The 20231-nt window shown below is 44.3% G+C and overlaps 1 protein-coding gene across 2 annotated transcripts in view; it reads left to right on the plus strand.

Annotated features, from left to right (window-relative positions):
* Positions 1-2574: 2574 nt before the first annotated feature.
* The window catches only part of VAV3 (vav guanine nucleotide exchange factor 3), a 333180-nt gene continuing 315523 nt past the window's right edge, over positions 2575-20231 (plus strand). Inside the window, exon 1 of one of the 2 annotated variants that reach the window (XM_029063268.2) lies at positions 2575-2905. In XM_029063268.2, the coding sequence (XP_028919101.1) occupies positions 2702-2905 (204 nt within the window). In that variant the 5' untranslated portion in view covers positions 2575-2701. The remainder of the gene's footprint in view (positions 2906-20231) is intronic. The other variant, XM_029063269.2, reaches the window with a different exon arrangement.

Raw genomic sequence — 20231 nt, forward strand, 5'->3', positions numbered from 1 at the left:
AGGTTAGCACAGTGCTCGGTACACAGTAAGCGCTCAATAAATACGATTGAATGAATTGAATGGAAGGTATAAGGGAGGAAAGGGAGAGCCAGAGGAACTTACGCCAATGCTTCATCCTTTAGGGTAACTCTGAACACTTTTGTGGGCTGTATGTAGAGAAGCAGCGTAGCTTAGTGGAAAGAGCACGGGTCTGGGAGTCACAGATTGTGGGTTCTAATCCCGGCTCTGCCACTTATCGGCTGCGTGACTTCTGGCCAGTCACTTCTCTGTGCCTCAGTTACCTCAACTGTCAAGTGGGGATTAAGACTGTGAGCCCCACGTGGGATAACGTGATTAACTTGGATCTACCCCAGTACTTAGCACATAGTAAGCACTTAACAAGTACCATCCTTATTATTATTATGAAGGGTCTGTGCACCTCCTAGGGTGCCAATACACCCATGTGGGTCACAGAGGGGAAGGAAGGGGAAGTCCTGCTCCAGCAGGAGCGCCCCAATGTTTCTATAGGTGCTGAGGTTTGGGCACTACCCTGGGTATGAAGGAGACTGGCATGGGTGAGGACCCTCAGGGCGAGGGTGGGGTGCGAGGGGCCAAGGTCAGAGGGCTTGCAGGTCCTTCTGCGGTCTGGCTTGTTGGGGGTGGAAGAGGATGAGCCCCTTGTGGGACAGGGAATGTGTTGACCCGATTTACCAGTGTCCATGCCAGCACTTAGTACAGTACCTGCCACGCAAGAAGGGGTTCCCCAAAGCCCCAGTTTTAGTCAGAGAAGCAGCGTGGCTCAATGGATAGAGCCTGGGCTTGGGAGTCAGAGGTCGTGGGCTCTAATCCTGGTGCTGCCACTTATCAGCTGTGTGACTTTGGGCAAGTCAGAGAAGCAGTGTGGCTCAGTGGAAAGAGCATGGGTTTAGGAGTCAGAAGTCATGGGTTCTAACCCCAGCTCTGCCACCTGTCAGCTGTGTCAGTCAAGTGACTTCTCGGTGCATCAGTGACCTCATCTATAATATGGGGATTAAGAATGTGAGCCTCATGTGGGACAATCAGCGCTTAGAACAGTGCTTGGCACATAGTAAGCACTTAACAAATACCAACATTATTATTATTCTCTGGGCCTCAGTGAACTCAGCTGTAAAAGGGGTGAAGACTGGGAGCCCCACGTGGGACCCCCTGATGACCCTGTAACTCCCCCAGGGCTTAGAAGAGTGCTCAGCCCATAGTAAACACTTAACAAATACCATTTTATTATTATCATTCTCTGGGCCTCAGTGACCTCAGCTGTAAAAGGGGCATGATTACTGGGAGCCCCACGTGGGACCCCCTGATGATTCTGGATCACCCCCAGTGCTTAGAACGGTGCTTGGCACAGAGTAAGCACTTAATTTTTATTATGATTCTCTGGGCCTCGGTGACTCAGCTGTACAAGGGGGATGAAGACTGGGAGCCCCACGTGGGACCCCCTGATGACCCTGGATCCCCACCAGCGCTTAGAACAGCGCTCGGCACAGAGTAAGCGCTTAACAACTATTATTATTATTATTATTTTCTGGGCCTCAGTGACCTCAGCTCCACAAGGGGGATGAAGACTGGGAGCCCCACGTGGGACCCCTGATGACCCTGGATCTCTGCCAGCGCTTAGAACAGGGTTCGGCACATAGTAAGGACTGAAATACAAACATTATTATTATTCTCTGGGCGTCGGTGACCTCAGCTGTAAAAGGGGGATGAAGACTGGGAGCTCCACGTGGGACCCCCTGATGACCCTGGATCTCCATCAGCGCTTAGAACGGTGCTGGGCACATAGTAAGGGTTTAAATACAACATTATTATTATTCTCTGGGCCTCGGTGACCTCAGCTGTAAAAGGGGGATGAAGACTGGGAGCCCCACGTGGGACCCCTGATGACCCTGGATCTCCGCCAGCGCTTAGAACAGGGTTCGGCACATAGTAAGGACTTAAATACAAACATTATTATTATTCTCTGTGCCTCGGTGACCTCAGCTGTAAAAGGGGGATGAAGACTGGGAGCCCCACGTGGGACCCCTGATGACCCTGGATCTCCCCCAGCGCTTAGAACAGTGCTCGGCACAGAGTAAGCACTTAACAATTATTATTATTATTGTTCTTTGGGCCTCGGTGACCTCAGCTGTAAAAGGGGGATGCAGACTGAAAGCCCCACGTGGGACCCCCTGATGACCCTGGCTCTCCGCCAGCGCTTAGAACAGGGTTCGGCACATCGTAAGGACTTAACTACAAACATTATTATTATTTTCTGGGCCTCGGTGACCTCGGCTGTACAAGGGGGATGAAGACAGGGAGCCCCACGCGGGACCCCCTGATGAGCCTGGCTCTCCGCCAGCGCTTAGCAGAGCGCTCGGCACAGAGTAAGGGCTTAAGAAAGAAATACGAGGATGATGATGCGGATGGTTGGATGTGCCGGCAGGCTGCGCCCCCGCCCCGCGGGCCGTACCTGCTTGGCCCCCCGCCCACTGGGCATGCTCAGTGCGCCGGGCTCGGCCTCGGAGAGGAAGAGCTGCGCTGCTGTGCGCTGCACTTTGCCGCTGTGCGCTGCACTTTGCCGCTGTGCGCTGCACTTTGCCGCTGTGCGCTGCACTGCGCTCGGCCTCCGCCTGTCCAGAGGGGACGGCGGGCGATCGCCGGGCCGGGCCCCGCCGGGGACGGGGCCCGGGGCGGTCCCTCCTTCGCTATGGACCCGTGGAAGCAATGCGCCCACTGGCTCATCCACTGCAGGGTGCTGCCACCCAACCACCGGGTCACCTGGGAGTCCGCCCAAGTCTTCGACCTGGCCCAGACGCTCCGCGATGGGGTGCTGCTCTGCCAGCTGCTCAACAACCTCAAGAGCCAGGCCATCAACCTCAAGGAGATCAACCTCAGGCCCCAGATGTCCCAGGTAAAACGCTGACCCTTCCCCCTTTTAATCCTCCCACCCCGGGGTCCTTTCCCCCTCCCCACCCTCGCCCCCTTGCAGGGGTCGCCCCCTCCTTGCCCTCCCCTTCATCTGGGCCAACGCACAGACCCCACCGGGCCAGTCCTGCCTCTCTCCTCCCCTCTTCTTCCTCATCTGCTTCATTCATTCCATCGTATTTCCTGAGCGCTCACGATGTGCAGAGCGCTGCATTCATTCAGTAGTATTGAGCGCTCACTATGTGCCCAGCACTGCATTCGTTCAATAGTATTGAGCGCTTACTATGTGCAGAGCACTGCACTGAGCGCTTCTCTGCTTCGGGAGCTTGGGCTCTCTCCCCTGCCCAGGCAGGGTGTTGTCCCCCCTGCAGACTCCGCAGAGGGAATTGAGAAAAGTTGGCCTCACAGCCTCGGCAGATGCCCCTCCCTCCCCGTCCCGACAGCTGAGGGGGTGGGGGGCTTCTGATCCCCCCAAAGAGAAAGAAAACGAAATCCCCAGGGACGTGATGGTTAATGTAGTTGGCCGTCTCGTTTGTTCTCTTGCTTTGTTCTTTCCCCTTGCACTTTGAAAGAGGAACCATGATGTTTTGCAAAGTGACGAGTCGAGAAAGTTAAATACATTCAATTCCGTTATCTGTACCTGTCATTAGCCAGAAAAGAAAGAGAGAGAAAGAGAGAGAGAGGGGAAAAAAATGGTCACAACTGCTACTGACTCCCGGAGGTCTTTTACATTCGTTACCACTTTCGAGTGAGATGTTTAGTGTGTACAGCCCCCGCTCCTCTGTCTTTCAAGGCACATAACAAATGTAAGTGTATTTTCGATGGGACAGGAAATCAGAAGTAGAGGTTGGTAGTCTACCCTCTTACATTGAGTTCCCAGGGCCTGGGTGGTGCTGAACAACTGATACTACTTGGAGTCTGGTAAAGATGTGCGTCTTTGAAATCAGAGCCCCGGGTTTGAGAACCTAAACGCAGAGGACACGCCTAGTAGGGTATCAGTTTAGTGGGAACATGATTTCTTGACGTGGGTGGAATTTAGTGCGTCGAGATCTTAAATGTGTGAAGCTGTGTTGGCATTCTCCCTCACAATTTTCAGAAGCCATTCAACCCGAAGTGAGGAACAGAAGAGCTTCCTTGATTACACTTGTACCGCTCAACCGTTTTAAAATTTAAAGACCTTCATGAGCGCCTGATAGTAGCCATTCACCCACAAGGTGTAGCCGTATCTGTTATTGTTAGATCATTTATACAGTCGTGTTTGTCTTAGGTATTGAGCATCCTTGGGTTGTTTTGTCAGTGTATCGTGTGTAGACGGGAACCCGGTAAGAGCTCTGTGACCCAGAGCTATGAGATGTAAGGGGTGTTTGCAGAGGTTGATAAGTGAAGCCCAGCTAGGCTTACAGATAGGAGGTGTTTGTGCACTGTGAGATCAGGTCTGGGTGAGCTGCAGTCAAGCAAGACTGATTCTCCCCACTTCCCCCTCCTACCCTCCAGCCTGTCCCACCTCCCCGAACAGTGCCACTGTCTCAGCCCTAGGGATCAGACCCAGGGCTCTAGGAGTCAGAGGAAGTGTGAGTAGTACTTCCCTCCCTTCCCCAGTGGTTTATAATTGTCATCATCATCATCATCAATATCATTTTTATCGATATATTTGCTGAGCACTTAATTTGCGTCAAGCACTGTTCTAAAAACACTGAAGTAGGTACAAGTTAATCAGGTCGGACACTGACACTGTCCCCCATGAGGCTCACCTTATAAGTGGGGGGGAGAATGGTATTGAATCCCCATTTTAGAGATGAGGAAACTGACGTACAGAGAAATTAAGTGATTTGCCCAAGGTCAAACAGCACACAAGTGGCGGAGCTGGGATTGATACCCAGTCCTCTGACTCCCTGGCCTGGGCTCTTTCCACTAGGTTCCTCAGGCCTATGGATCCACATCCTGTCTCTCCAACAATACCTCTTGCATTATTCATTTATTTGGTTGTATTTATTGAGCGCTTACTGTGATCAGAGTATTGTACTAAGTGCTTGGAAAGTACAATACAACAATAAAGAGAGACATAGATTATAGACTGCTCAAGCCACGGTTCCACCAACCAGGGGAAATGTAGGTAAAAGAGGGCAGGTGAGGTTTTTTGTGCAAGATTGGCAAAGCAGAGAGAAAGCACAAACAGAAGGAAAGCTGTGAAAACAAATCAATCGAACATTTGAGAGTGCTCACTGTGTATTCACGTCTCCCTCAGCACCACAGCATATAAGTAATATATTTGTAATTTATACATTCATGTCCGTATCCACCTCTAGACTATATGCTTGGGTGGCAGGGAATGTATCCCCCAATTTGTCATACTGTACACTCCCAAGTCCTTAGGATAGCGCTCTACGCACAGACAGTGCTCAGTAAATATGATTGATTGCAGAGAATCGTACAAAGAGCTTGGGAGAGTTCGATGCAACAGTCGGTAGATGAGTTCCCTCTAAGAGTCCAGGCAGTTTTCCCATAATATGTATTTTTCCCTATACTTTTTGGATAGAATGCTGTTAGGGTATCTGGAAGCGGTCTTTTTTAAAAATGGTATTTAAGCTCTCACTATGTTCCAGGCACTGTGTTAAGCACTGGGATAGATACAAGCTTATCAGGATGGATATAGTTGAGTCCAATGTGGGGGTCACAGTTTTATTCACCATTTTACAGATGAGGCAACTGAGGCACAGAGAAGTTAAATGAATTGCCCAAGATCATACAGCAGACAAGTGGTGGAGCCAGGATAAGAACCTAGATCCTCTGACTCCCAGGCGTGTGTTCTTACCATTAGACATTGCCTCTCTGTTCTTCCAATAACGTGTCATGTAATGTTGGCAGAAAGGGTTGGGCGCAAGCACACGGAGTCGGTGTGTTGTAATGCGCGTTTTCCTTGTCCTGGATTTTGTCAAGAATATAGGAGAACCGACTGTTCACATGGCATGGAAAAGTGGTGGTAATTGTTTTCCACTGAATGCAGTGCATCATTCTAAGCGCTAGAAATCCCCAAACATTCAATCAATTGTATTTATTGAGTGCTTACTCGATGCAGAGCACTGTACTAAGCACTTGATAGAGTACAGTATAACAATATAACAGACATATTCCCGGACCACAACAGACTTAGTCTAGAGGGGAGGCATACATTACTGGTAAATATATGTCTGATAGGTGCATAAGTGCTGTGGAACTAGGGGGGTGGTGAATAAAGGGAGCAAATCAGAGCGATGTAGAAGGGAAAGGGAGGGAAGGAAATGAGGGCTTAGGGGAGGCCTAATGGAGGAGTTGTGCTTCCAAAGTTTTAGGAGCAAGGGAGAATAATTGTCAGATACGGAGAGGGAGGGCATTCCAGGACAGAGGGCAGGATGTGGGCGAGAAGTCAGCGGCAAAATAGACGGGATCGAGGTTCAATGAGTAGGTTGGCAGTAGAGTGAAGTTTGCGAGCTGGGTTGTAGTAGGAGAGTAGCAAGGTGAGGTAGGAGGGGTCAAAGTGAGTGAGTACATTAAAGCCAGTGACAAAGAATTTCTGTTTGATATAGAGATGGATGGGCAACCACTGGAGTTTCTTGAGAAGTGGGGAAACATGGACTGAACGTTTTTGTAGAAAAATGATCTGGGCAGCAGAGTGAATTGTGGAGTAGTGTGGAGAGAGACAGGAAGCTGGGAGATCAGCCAGGGGGCTGATACAGTAAATACAGTATTCAAGGCAGGATGGGGTAAGTGCTTGGATTAAGGTGGTAGCAGTTTGGATGGAGAAGAAAGGGCCGATTTTAATGATGTGAATGTTGAACTAACAGGATTTAATGATCGATTGAAGATATGGGTTGAATGAGAGAGAGGACTCAAGGATAATGCCAGGGCTCTGGGCTTATGAGACAGAAAGGATGGGGAGGGGAGGGTTTGGGTGAGATGAGAAGGAGTTCTGTTATAGATATGTTAAGTTTGAGGTGAAGACATGACATCCAAGTAGAGGTGTCTTGAAGGCAGGAGGAAACGTGAGACTGCAGAGAGGGAAAGAGATCAGGGCTGGAGATGTAGATTTGGGAAGCATCCGCAAAGAGGTGGTAACTGAAGCCACGTGAGCAAATGAGTTCTTCAAGGGAGTGGGTGTAGATGGAGAATCGAAGCGGACCCAGAACTGAACCTTGAGGGACCCCCGCAATTAGTGGGTGGGAGGCAGAGGAGAAGCCCATGAAAGAGGCTAATGAGCTGCCAGAGAGATAGGAGGAGAACCCGATTGAAATGTGTTCAACCTCCACCTGTTTGGAGAAATTTAATAAAATATTTTTCTCAGGGTAAATTTTATTTACTATTCATTCACCTCTTCTCAATTTTCGGTCTTGAGAAAGGAAATTCTATCAATTTCTACGGCCCCTGCCTCACTAATGTTATAGAAACCCTCTTAGGTGCCCAATCAGTTTAGCAAGGGTTGTAAATATCAGGGATAGAGGTAAAAGGTTAGAAATGTATTATTCCAGCAGTCAGTAAGTTTACTCTTGTAAAACACTAGATTGATAATTCTTTATTATTTGTTTGCCAAATCATCAGTCATCAAGTTGATTCTTTGTTACCCACTGAAAACATTTGTTATAATTCTTCTTTCAAGTGTCAATGTCTTCCAGTAGAGGAGGAACGTGACATTCCTACATTGAACTACCTAAGTAGGGAAGATGTACTTATTTATTTCTCACAGTCAGCCCGCCGATTAGACTGTAAGCCCGTCAAAGGGCAGGGACTGTCTCTATCTGTTACTGATTTGTACATTCCAAGCGCTTAGTACAATGCTCTGCACATAGTAAGCGCTCAATAAATACTACTGAATGAACTATTTATGCCATAGGATTAATCGTTCAAAGCTCTTAAAAGCTCTTGTTATGGTGTTTAGACCAACATAAGTGCATTTGGACAAAGAAAAATTAATTAATTAATAAGATTAACTAATATTTTGTCCCCTCAAAATATTTTTCTAGTCAGGTATATGTAATCTCTTGGTTGTAAACAGTCCGTTTGGTTATTATTAAATGTTGAATAAAGTGCCCAGCCACATGGTTGAGTCTTAGCAGGTGACCACCTACCTTAATTATGCAGTGCTTAAATTTTGTAAACTGCAAAAAAAAATACAATTGTTTTAGTAAAAACATTGAAACTGAAGTTTTAGTGAATACTGAAATAAATTTATCTAGAATGTCTTAGGTAAATGCTGAAATTGAACAAACAATAGACAGATATGCTTGGAATATTGCTGAGGAATGGTGAGCCTTAAAAGTGTCCTAGTAATCTTGCTGATCTAAAAACTATCAAGGGTAATTTTTTATATGGCATTTGATCAAGTCGAAGATATTGACTGGGATTTTAAAAATCTGAGCTTTGACAAATGATTTAATCAAGTGAACTTGAGCCCCTGTCTATAAAAGTGCTGGAGCTATTTAATTTTTTTTCTAATTACTTTTGTACTGGAGTGGATGTCTGTATTCTCTTGCTGGCAATGGGGGGGTCCACATTTTTGGGGCAAATGAACAGAGTTTTGAGGTAGCTTTTGGTGCAGGGACACACAATGGCTCCTCAGCTTGATGAACCTTCTCAAATTCTAAGCCATCTATGGGGAAAATTTGTAGAAATTATGAGTTTGTTTTGACTTTTATTTATGTATGCCTTTTTTCTTCAATATCCATTCAGGGGCCAGAACTGCATGGGAACTCTTGTTCCACTAGCTCTATGACTATCTGACTCTCCTTAAACTTCCCATCTGAGTCACCAACCCTGATCCTCTGGTTCCAAGATATAGGTTGGGCCTCTGGGCTGCATAAATCAAAGTGAGAAGGAAGAAAAAGAAGGGAGCTGGGGACCCTGGAGACCAGGAACCATTGGGACATCTGGGGAAAATGAAGAGTAGAAGAGATAGAGATGACATGAAATTCCAAGAGACCAGGAATCTCCTTACACTCAGATTTTACTAGAACTTAGACATGTAACCAGTGAAAGTGGAAGCAATAAAGGCAGGATCTATTTTAGGGTACGTCTCATCTCCATTCACTGTTGTTTTTCAAACTGCATTTTTTAGTGCTTTGAAAATCTATTTTGTAATAGTTTGTGCAAGCAACATGGTTAGCTTTCGAGAGATTGCTTAACAGGAAGTTAGGAACATACCCCGTGATCCTGAAAGCAATATACTATGCCTTCCTTTTTATATCTATTGGCTGCCCTATAACCTTATGAAATTGGTCCAGGGAGGGATAGTATTGAAGGTGTGCCTGGTAAAGTGTTGTACACAGAGGTGCTCAATAAATAGTGGTGGTCATGAAGGAGGTGATATTTAGTAAAAATGTTGTCAGCGGGAGAAAGGGTGGACCCAGTGACTTTTACAAGTTGCCAGTTCTGCCTATAATATGAATGCATTGTCTTGTAGGACAACAGCATCCAATAAGGGCAGGTGCACACTTTGGTATGTGGACTAAATGGAAATAAGAGCCCAGGGGAAAAAGTTACTGAGGGAGCTTCTTTTGGGGAGGACAAAGGCATAAGGATATCAGAAAAATGAGAGACCTGCAATGGGATGGAAGCCAAGAAGAGGTCAGGCAGAGCAGAAAAGAAAGCATGGTGGAGTGAACATCATAAAAAGGAAGAATAACTGAGAGAGTAAGGAAGAAATAAAAACTGTATAACATGGAATTGGGGAATAATTCCAAGAGAAATAGATTTCATCAGTATCCTCAATTTCCCAGTGTACTTAGCTGACAGTGAAGTGTAATAGCATTCTCTGTTATGCTTAGTGGATACCTGATCTGTGCTAAGCACTGGTGGAAAGGTAGAAAGGTGATAGTTCAGAACCAGCTCTCATTCAAAGGGGCTCACTTTGTGAAAAGGGAACAGAGAAAAGGAAGAGATGATACTTGTAGAAACATGAGAAAAATAAGCAAATAAAAAGCAAAGACCCATGAAAGCAATGACCATGCAATGATAAGTATGAGTTTTCAGGCTGCTCCAGCTTTGCTCTGCTCTAGCAGAGCCATCCCAAGTCCAGTAGTTGAAATCCTCCCCTTGGTCTAAGTGTTTTTATTGGTGGGCTGAAACTCTAGATTGTGCTAGGATGGAGAGCAGTGTCCAATGGAGGAAGATCTCTTGGGGATGTGAGAAGGCTGCTAGACTTTCGGCCAGAAGTATAAACTGCCTGGATTACTGCATCAGCCTCCTTGCTGATCTCCCAGCCTCCTGTCTCTCCCCACTCCAGTCCATACTTCACTCTGCTGCCTGGATCACTTTTCTACAGAAACGTTCAGGATGTCACCCAAGCCTCAGAAAACTCCAGTGGTTGCCCAACCACCTCTGCATCACACAAAAATGCCTCATCTTGCCCCCTCCTACCTTACCTCACTACTCTCCTTCTACAATCCAGCCTGCATTCTTCTCTCCTTTAATGCTAACCTTCTCACTGTGCCTCGCTCTAGCCTATCTTGCCGCTGACCCCTAACCCACATCATATTTCTGGCCTGGAACACCCTCCCTCCTCAAATCTGACAATTATTCTCCCCACCTTCAAAGCCTTATTGAAGGCACATCTCCTCCAAGATGCCTTCCCAGACTAAGCCCCTCCTTTCCTCTTCTCCCACTCCCCATCTTCCTGACTTTCTCCCTTGGTTCTTCACCCCTCCCAGCCCCACAGCACTAATATAGATATCTGTAATTTGTGTTGATGTCTGTCTCCCCTCCTCTAGACTCTAAGCTCCTTGTGGGCAGGGAATGTGTTTATTGTGGTATTGTACTCTCCCAAGCACCACTTAGTACAGTGCTCTGCACACAGTTAAGTGCTCAATAAATATGATTGAGTGAATGAATTAATTAATTGACTGCCACCCGGGTTAGTGAGTTCCACCAATTGCTCTGGACCAACTAGCAACAGTTGCTTTTTGGATTTAAAGACACCTCCATTGACGGTAAATAATTCACCCATTACTCTATGTGTGTGTTTGTGTTGTGTGTAGCTTAAAGGTCAGTGTAGGATTCATAGTCCTGACACACAGACAGCCCACACCATACACAAGCACAGACCATCCTTTGTGTTTTTGTATTTGTTGGCACGCTTCACTTTGTTCACTATCCTCTCGAAATCTGCTCTTAAAGCCATTCTTCTCTGGACTGCATTTATGGGTGTCTAGATTTTTTTCTTTAAACTTTAGTTGTGGCATTCAACCCCTGCCATGGGCTTCCAATCACTTGCTCTAGTTTCCTTCTCTTTTTACTGACCTAAGGAAGATCTATACCTGAATTAGTAGGCTTTCCTTTTCTTCTCACAACCTAGGGCTTTATGCCTTTGGTGAGTATAAGCACCTGGGAGCCTACCTAATGTATCTGGACTGGGGGTCAGGGGTAGTAGATTGAGAAACAAAGCCTATAGTTTCCAATCCTAGTTTTCCTGGAAGTCAGTAAATAGACAAAGAAAATTTAAAAAAAGTGTTAATCAGCAGGGGAACTGGATGAAACAACTGGAGTCAAAAAGAAAGATATTAAGCCTGGAAAGAAGTGTTGATGGCTACAATCTAAAGGAACCAAGCGGCTACTGCCTGTGTGTTGGGAAGTTTTCAGTCAGAGGCCCCTATAGATATGAGATGACCAGGCAAAGAAAACAATTAGAAAAAGTCTCACAGCTGAGATTGCCTATGTGATGGGAGAGTGTGCCTAGTGAGAGATTTAAACTAAATGTGACTGACAGAGGCAGTGTGGACTAGTGGAAAGAGCATGGGCCTGGGAATCAGACGCCCTGGGTTCTAATCCTGACTCTACCAATTGCTTGCTGTGTGATCTTGGGCAAGTCACTTGGTTTCTCTGTGCCTCAGTTTCTTCAACTGTAAAATGGGGATCTAATTCTTGTTCTCCCTCTTAGACTGAAATCCCAAAGTGGAACAGTGACGGTGACCGACCTAATTGACCTGTACCTACCCCAGTGCTAAGCATTACCCCAGTAGTAAACATTTAACAAATACCATTAAAAAAAGGGAAGGGAAGGCTCAAGATAATGGTACTATGTCAGCAAAGGGTCTGTATTTCCAGGAAAGAGGCTCGTGTGGAGGCAACCAAGCAGTGGAAGATCTGGTCATGGCAGGAAATGAAAGATAGCTTTCATATGAACCAAGCCCAATGAGGAAGAGCGCACAGCAGAATTGGGAGGGATACTAGCCTGACGAGCAATCATCAGGCTTAAAAAACTTGGTGGGAAACTTTCTTTCTCAAACCTCCCCATTTGGGCATTTTAAGAATTAAATTTAGCTCCTTGTGGGCAGGCATCATGTTTACCAACTCTACTGTATTGTACTCTCCCAAGCACTTAGGACAGTGCTCTGCATGCAATAAGCACTCAAATACCATTGATTGGTTGAACTTTATTAAGCAACTGCATAGTCCTGGCTAGGGAAGTCATCGAGATGGTCTTTGTCCTGGTCACCAACTGCAACTTCTACCTCTGCTAGCAATCTTGACATGCGTGCTGTTGGGCACAGGAGGACCAAGTGCGAGAGTGTGGAGAATGGTTTTTGAATAACCATTTTACAGATGAGGAAACTGAGGGACAAAAAAGTGAAGTGCCTTGCCCAAGTTACACAGCAGACAAGTTGGCAGAGCTCAAATTTAGAACTCAGGTCCTATGGCTCCCAAGCCTCTGTTCTTCTACACTAGGCCACACTGCTTAGTGGCAAGTGTCAGTAGGTTTGATAGTCAACTGTTAGCACACCCTTGGGGGTAATTTAACTATTATTATTATGGTATTTGTTGAGCACTTACTGTTTAACTGTGGTCTTTAAGTGCTTACTACACGTTAAGTACTGTACTATGAGCTAGGGTAGATAAAGATTATCAGGTTGGGTAGAGTTCCTGTCCCACATGGGTCTTGCAGTTTAAGAGGGAGAATAGGAATTGAATTCTCATTTTACGGATGAGGAAACTGAGGCACAGAAAGTTGTGACTTGCCCAAGGTCTTACAGAAGGGAATTGGTGGAAGAGGGATGAAAACCAAGGTCCTCTAACTCCAAGACCTGTGTCCTTTCCATTAGACCATGCTACTTCTCTTCTTGGCTTCTGGATTTTGCTTACTACTAATTGTTAGGGTCCAGAGACGGTATCCGGCTATATTTTCATGAGCTCAAGGTTCAAGATGATCTATCTTCGCAATAAATTTGTGGATAAAATCTCTCCATCAGTAGCACCTTTGAAGTGAAGGCCAGTACTAGACCCGATAAGAATTTGAATTCTGGCACTCACTCAAACTTGGTAGTGTAAAGAACTGTGCCAAATGCCATATAGTCATTTGAAAACAGGAATAGTTCAAAATTTGAAAAAAAATCCCTTCCTGCTTTATAACTCTGAGAATAGAGACCGTTCATTTAATGCTTGTTTTGATTTCTGTCTCCCCCCGTCTAGACTGTAAGCCCGTGTGGGCAGGGATTATCTCTCTTTGTTGCTGTATTGTACTTTCCAGCTCTTAGTACAGTGCTGTGCACAAAGTAGGCGCTCAATAAATACAGTTGAATGAATGCTGGAAGGAATGTGACCCTGAACATTTAAAAATAATTAGGGTCTAACCAAAAGCCCTCTCAAACTTTCATAATTAAAATTGGGTTGTTTTCTTAATATTTTTTCTGAGACAATCATTTTAAGACACTTGGGTGATGAATCGTCAGCACTGCTGCTTGTCAACAGAATCCACCCGATTTAAGGAATGGATTTCAGGGAGGTTTAGCCATTTATATATTATTTATTATCCTAATTATTTTGTTAATGAGGTGTACATCTTCTTGATTCTATTTATCTTGATGATGTTGTCTTTTGTTTTGTTCTGTTTTGCTTTACTGTCTGTCTCCCCTGATTAGACTGTGAGCCCGTTATTGGGCAAGGATGGTCTCTATCTGTTGCCAAATTGCACATTCCAAGCGCTTAGTACGGTGCTCTGCACATAGTAAGTGCTCAATAAATCCTATTGAATCATCAAGATTTCCTTTCTCCCTGAAAACATCTGGGACTTTCTTAAGAAACTACTATCCAGGTCAGACTCTTATGTGACAGTGATCGTATTTCTAACTCCATCAGAGAGCCCTCAACTCAAACACTGTGGTGTAGATGGGGAATGGAGTCGGACACCTTGATCCAAGCTAAGTTCCTCACACTGCTGGGTGTGTTGGCAGGATCCTGGAGTATCCAGGGTCTGTGTAATCATTCGTATCATTCCTTAGCACCAAATAAGTGTGATATTGCTAAAGAAAGCCTTGCTGTGCAGATATTGTTTGGGGTATGCGGGAGATATAACAGGAAAATGAGACAGATTTCCCTTCCCACAGGGAGTGTTTACACTCTGGGGAACAGGGTAGATGTGGATATATTGAATGAACCTATATATTTAAAAGCGGAGGATGGACATATATACACAAGTGCAAGAAGCAGAGGATTGATAAGAAACAGTGTGCTGATAATGAGTTAGAGAAGGCTTGTTGGAGGATGTGGGATTGTAGGAGACTTTGAAGTTGGGGAAGGCTGAAGGTGGATATGGTAGGGAAGCGTTTTCCAGGCTCTTGGAACAATGTGATTAAAGGACTAGAAGCAGACAAAATTAGAGTTGGTTTTAACCAGGAAGCGGGCTTGGTATTGTAAAAATAAAAGCTAACCCCAAATCTTGAAATCGAAACCTGATATTTGACTAAAAGCATAAAACCAACAGTTTCCCTCCCCAAATCCATAGGCTACTGAAAAGCAGCTAGCACTTTTACTAAAATGAATGTTTGAGACATATTTTATTATTTGCTCTTTACTGTCCTGCTATTTTTTTACCTGGGGCTGGGGTGTGGAGTTCCATATTGAATCAGATAATACATCCCCTCTAGATTGTGAACTCATCCCTCTAGACGGTGAGCTCGTTGTGGGCAGGAAACATGTTTCCCAACTCTTGTGTATCATATTCTCTCAAGCACTTAGTACAGTGCTCTTCACACACTAAGCACTCAATAAATACTATTAATTGATTGATCCCGCCAAACTGCAGCCAGTCAACCAGAATTGATCAAGAAATAATCTCACAAACCAGGTTTGGACTTTCTGAAATTGTGGGACAAAGTAGATGATGCAGTCAAAAGATTAGTGACAGTAAATGAAGGGACATGAGACTGAGAATAAGCTTTAGAAAATCAAATCCAGCACGTTCCTTTGGATCCTGACTTTCCAAGTGCTGCCAGGTCTTTGCCATGAGTACGACTATTGTGACTAATTGTATTTAGGAGCTTACTAAGTAATAATGTTGGTATTTATTAAGCGCTTACTATGTGCAGAGCACTGTTCTAAGCGCTGGGGTAGATACAGGGTAATTAGGTTGTCCCACGTGAGGCTCACAGTTAATCCCCATTTTACAGATGAGGTAACTGAGGCACAGAAAAGTTAAGTGACTTGCCCACAGTCACACAGCTGACAAGTGGCAGAGCCGAGATTTGAACCCCTGACCTATGACTCCAAAGCCCGGGCTCTTTCCACTGAGCCATGCTGAGTAGATACCGGATACTCAGCTTAAATACAGTCCCTGGCTCACATGGGGCTCACCGTGTAAGTAGGAGGAAAACAGGTATTGAGTCTACATTTTACAGATGAGAAAACTGAGTTACAGAGAAGTTACGTGATTTGCCCAAGATCACCCAGCAGGCATGTGGGTCTGGAACTCAGGTCGTCTAACTGCCAGGCCCGTGCTTACTCCACTAAGCCACACTGTAAGGGATCATCATTCTCTTCTCCTTAGCTCTTGAATTCCCAACTCTTGGCCTCCTGCAATCTGATCAAGGACCCATTGATAGAAATTGGAGATGTGGCTTTGAAAGAATGTTTGGATCTGTCTGACTAGCTGTCATCAGTATGTTACAGCAAGTGGAGCTTGTGGCAACATGTAGATCCTGGTTATAACCCAGGAAAGACAGTAATTTGGGGATAAAGGACTCTGTTAGACCCAGTTTGTCAGTGGTGCCAGTTGGAGATCAGGATGGGGAGAGGATGTGTGAAGTCTGCATGCTTGGCTTCTGATCTAATGGCACCTGTATTGGCATGACCTTTAAAATGGAAGATTTGGAAAGCTGCTAATGAAGAGATTATTACAACCCCTGTGATTAAATCTTTATTAGAGAAGCATGTCAAGTGTCTTTAGTATAAGTTTGATATGACATTTTAATTCATTTTAAAAACATGGCTTCCCCTTTTTTGGGCCAGTGGGATACCTGTAGGAAATTAGAATGTGACACAAGTAATTGAAATAAATGAGAGCAGGGACTTATTTTTAAGACATAAAAGTACACAAGAACCACTTTTTTTTTTCTTCAGAGCCTGTCAGGTCTGTGTGAACATTACTTGGACACATCAGAATAGTCTTTTCAATGCTTAGTACAGTGTTCTGGACCTAATAAGTGTTCAATAGACCCCACTGATAGTTGCATGATAGTTTTTTCTCTTAGTTCTTTTACAGCTGACAAAGTAAATCAGTATCTGCCTTCCATTCCTTTAAGAAACAGGGACAACCATATATAGTTGAAGAAATTAGAGTACTGTTCTGTTAGCTGAAAGTCTTAAATCTTTTTCTAGCTCTATATCTCTCTTGGAGTAATTAAGTTTAATCAAGGTGAATAGTGAAGGTCTCTTAAATGTGTTTCTCTGGCAGTACCCTGAAATCTCTCCTGATTGTGTTTTGTATGTTTTGTATTATTTTAAATTTTTTTTCTGAGCCAAATGAAAGGAGAAGCTGCTTCTGCCGGTGAGCCAAAAGAGTGTGAAATACTTCCCCTGCATCTGTGCCAATGTTATCTCCTCCCTGACTTAGAATAACATTACATATCCCGTCCTGGGATTTGGAGCAAGCCAAAGAGTGTAAGAGTTTGTGATGAGGAAGAGCATTCTTAAGATCTTAGAGTATAACCGATACATTTCCTCCCACGTGAGACCTTCAAGGGGATGAGCTAGCAGTGAGGGATAGTCTAGGTAGCCTGCAAAACCACGAGCAGACTAATATTTTCAATGAGATTTGCTTGTGACTTTTATAAGGAGAAAATGTGATCTATGGTTCATAATCGATAGTGAAATTCAAATTGGAAAGAGCAGACTGTCTTGTCTTTCCAGCTTACCAAGAAAATGTTGAGATAAATGTTGATTCAGTCAGTAGTTTATAAAGGGTTGAAATAAATAAATCCTCTGCTGTCAGGATGAAATACTGCTGATGGTTGGAGCCATAGAGCTGTTGGAGAAATAAAAATATTTGCTGCAGTGTTATGTAACCACTGTGAAAAAAACTGTTAGCATTGCCCAAACCCCTCATGGCTTCCCCTGAATTGTGGAACAGAAAGAAAAGCTCGTTGTGGTCAGGGAATGTGTCAGCTAACTCTTGTTATGTTGTATTTTACTTTGCCAAGCACATAATAATAATAAAAATAATCATAATAATTGTGGCATTTGTTAAATTCTTACTATGTTCCAGGTACTGTACTAAGCTTTGGGTTGGTTACAAGTAAATCGGGTTGGACAAAGTCTCTGTCCCATGTGGAGCTCACAGTCTCAGTCCCCATCTTACAGATGAGGGAACTGAGGCACAGAGGAGCAGCGTGGCTTAGTGGAGAGAGCACGGGCCTCGGAGTCAAAAGGACCTGGGCCCTAATCCCAGCTCTGCCACATGTCTGCTGTGTGACCTTTGGCAATTCACTTAACTTCTCTGGGCCTCAGTTACCTCATCTGTAAAATGGGGGTTGAGAGTGTAAACCCCATGTGCAACAGGAACTATGTCTAACCTGAATGACTTGTATCTACATCAAAGCTTAGAACAGTGCTTGGAACATAGTAAGCGCTTAACAAGTACCATAATGATAAATGAAGTGACTTGCCCAAGGTGCCAATTTGGGATTAGAACCGATGACCTTATGACTCCTTTTACCTTTACCTTTACTTTAATAGGTACTCCTTTACCTATTATACTTAGTAGTATAATATACTACTATACTCATTATCGTCCTCTGCACATAGTAAGCACTCAATAAATACCACTGATTGATAAAGAAAGCCCAGAATTGGTTCAACGGTACTATTTTGTTTAATCTTGTGTATTTGGATTTTATCACACCCACTCTGATTTCAGGATCTCTTCCTAAAATCTTAGGGTGAATTGTGCAATCTGCTTGGGTGTAACTACTTAGAAAGGAAAGACAAAGTTGTGCAGGGTGGCATTTTTTTAGTTGTGGGTAGGAGTGGCAGAGGGTGAACTTAGTAAGCGCTCAATAAATACTATTGAATGAATGAATGAATGAACTTTCAGGGAGGTGGGACAAGGTCTTTGGTCCCGGGGGTGGTTTGTGGAAGTTCCAGGAAGGAGGTGTGGTTTGAAAGAAAAGGTGGTATTCAATGTGAGGCAAGAAGAGAAATGCCTCAGGTTACAAGTAGATGTCCAGGCCCAGCAACAGTTGGGAATGGCAGGAACAGTGAAGTCAATATTTGGGTGTTTCAGCCACACTCGGGTAGGAAGTAGCTTTGGTAGCATCTTCTTTTAATAAGAGATCTTTATTCATAAAGGAATGTATCTGTACACAGACACCCATGCAGTCATAATCAATACCAATCCATCAGTGGTCTATAGGGATTGTTCGCTAAATGCATAGTCCTTTACTAAGCACTTCAGAGAGTACAAGAGAAGCAAAACAGTAGTTTATAATTAAATGGGGAGGTAGGCAATTTTTTTTTTAAACTGAATTCACAAACCATCTCTTGGAGAACTCATTCACTCCCATAGCTTCAACCACCTTTTCTATCTCAGGACTGTAAGCTCCTTATGGGCAGGGAATGTGTTTATCAACTCTGTTATATTGTACTTTTCCAAGTGCTTAGAGTGATCTGCACCTAGTAAGTGCTGAATAAATACCACTGATTGAATGATTCTACATGGATGAATCCCAAATTTTTCTATCCAGCCGTGACCTCTCTCCTCCTCGGCAGTCTCACATTTCCTTCTACCTTCAGGATATCTCTCATCTCTCCCTGAATGTCCCGCTGACACCTTAAACTAAATATTTCCAAAACAGAACTCCTTGTCTTCCCACCCAAATGTCTTTTCCATATTTGAAGGCAACACCACCACTATCCTCCCTATCTCACAATCTGTAACCTTGGCATTATCTAGGACTCATCTCTCTCATTCAACCCACACATTCAGTATATCAACCTAATTAGCTTGTATCTACCCCAGCACTTAGTATAGAGCCTGGAACATAGTAAACATTCAACTAAATACCATTAAAAAATTCACCAAATCTTGAGCTCTACCTTCACATCATTAAAATCCACCCTTTCTTCTCCATCCAAACTGCTATAATACTGACCTAAGCACTTATCCTATTCCACCTTGACTGCTGCATCTGCCTCCTTGCTGGCCTCCCTGCCTCCTGTCTCTCCCCACTCCAGTCCATACTTCACTCTGCTGCCTGGATCATTTTTCTAAAAAAAAATTCAGTCTATCTCCCCTCACTCCTCAAGAACCTCCAGTGGTTGCCCATCCGACTCTGCATCAAACAGAAATTCCTTAACACCAGCTTTGAAGTGCTCTGTCACCTTTGAGCCCCATACTCCCTTGCTCCACCTCACTGTTCTCCTACTACAACCTAGCCAGCACACTTCACTCCTGAAACTCCAGTTCGTTCAGTGTATCTTGATCTCGCCTTCTGTGCTTTCTATTCCATGTCCACATCCTCCCTTTGACCTAGAACCCCCTCCATATGTGACAGACCAACACTCTGCCCACCTTCAAAGCTTTATTAAGGTCACACCTCCTCCAGGAGGTCTTCTTTTATTAAGCCCTCTTTTCCAGTATTCCCGTTCCCATCTGTCTCACTTTTGTACATATCCATAATTTATTTTAATGTCTGACTACCTGTCTAGACTTTTATCTCACTCTGGGTCAGAATTTGTCTACCAACTCCTGTGTTCGTACTTTCCAAAGTGCTTAGTACAGTACTGTGCAGACAATAAGTGCTCAATGAAGATGGTTGATTTATATCTTTGGCTTTATAAAATTAGAGTTGAAACCATCATATGCCTAAGTGACTGCATTGTTAAATGATCTCCTTTGATAACTTTTGTGTTGTCTTTCCTGGAGTTTGTGTAATTTTTTCCTATCTGCCTGTACATGAGATAAGCCTGGAAAATTTAACCTGGAAAAATTTGGCCAAGAAACTGGGGAGCTAGGAAAATCCATCCTGAAACCTTAGACATCCCCTTAACAAAGTCCCTGGCCTTCCCAAAGAGCCAGT

This window comes from Ornithorhynchus anatinus, chromosome 4, assembly GCF_004115215.2.
Source record: "Ornithorhynchus anatinus isolate Pmale09 chromosome 4, mOrnAna1.pri.v4, whole genome shotgun sequence".
Lineage (NCBI taxonomy): Eukaryota > Metazoa > Chordata > Mammalia > Monotremata > Ornithorhynchidae > Ornithorhynchus > Ornithorhynchus anatinus.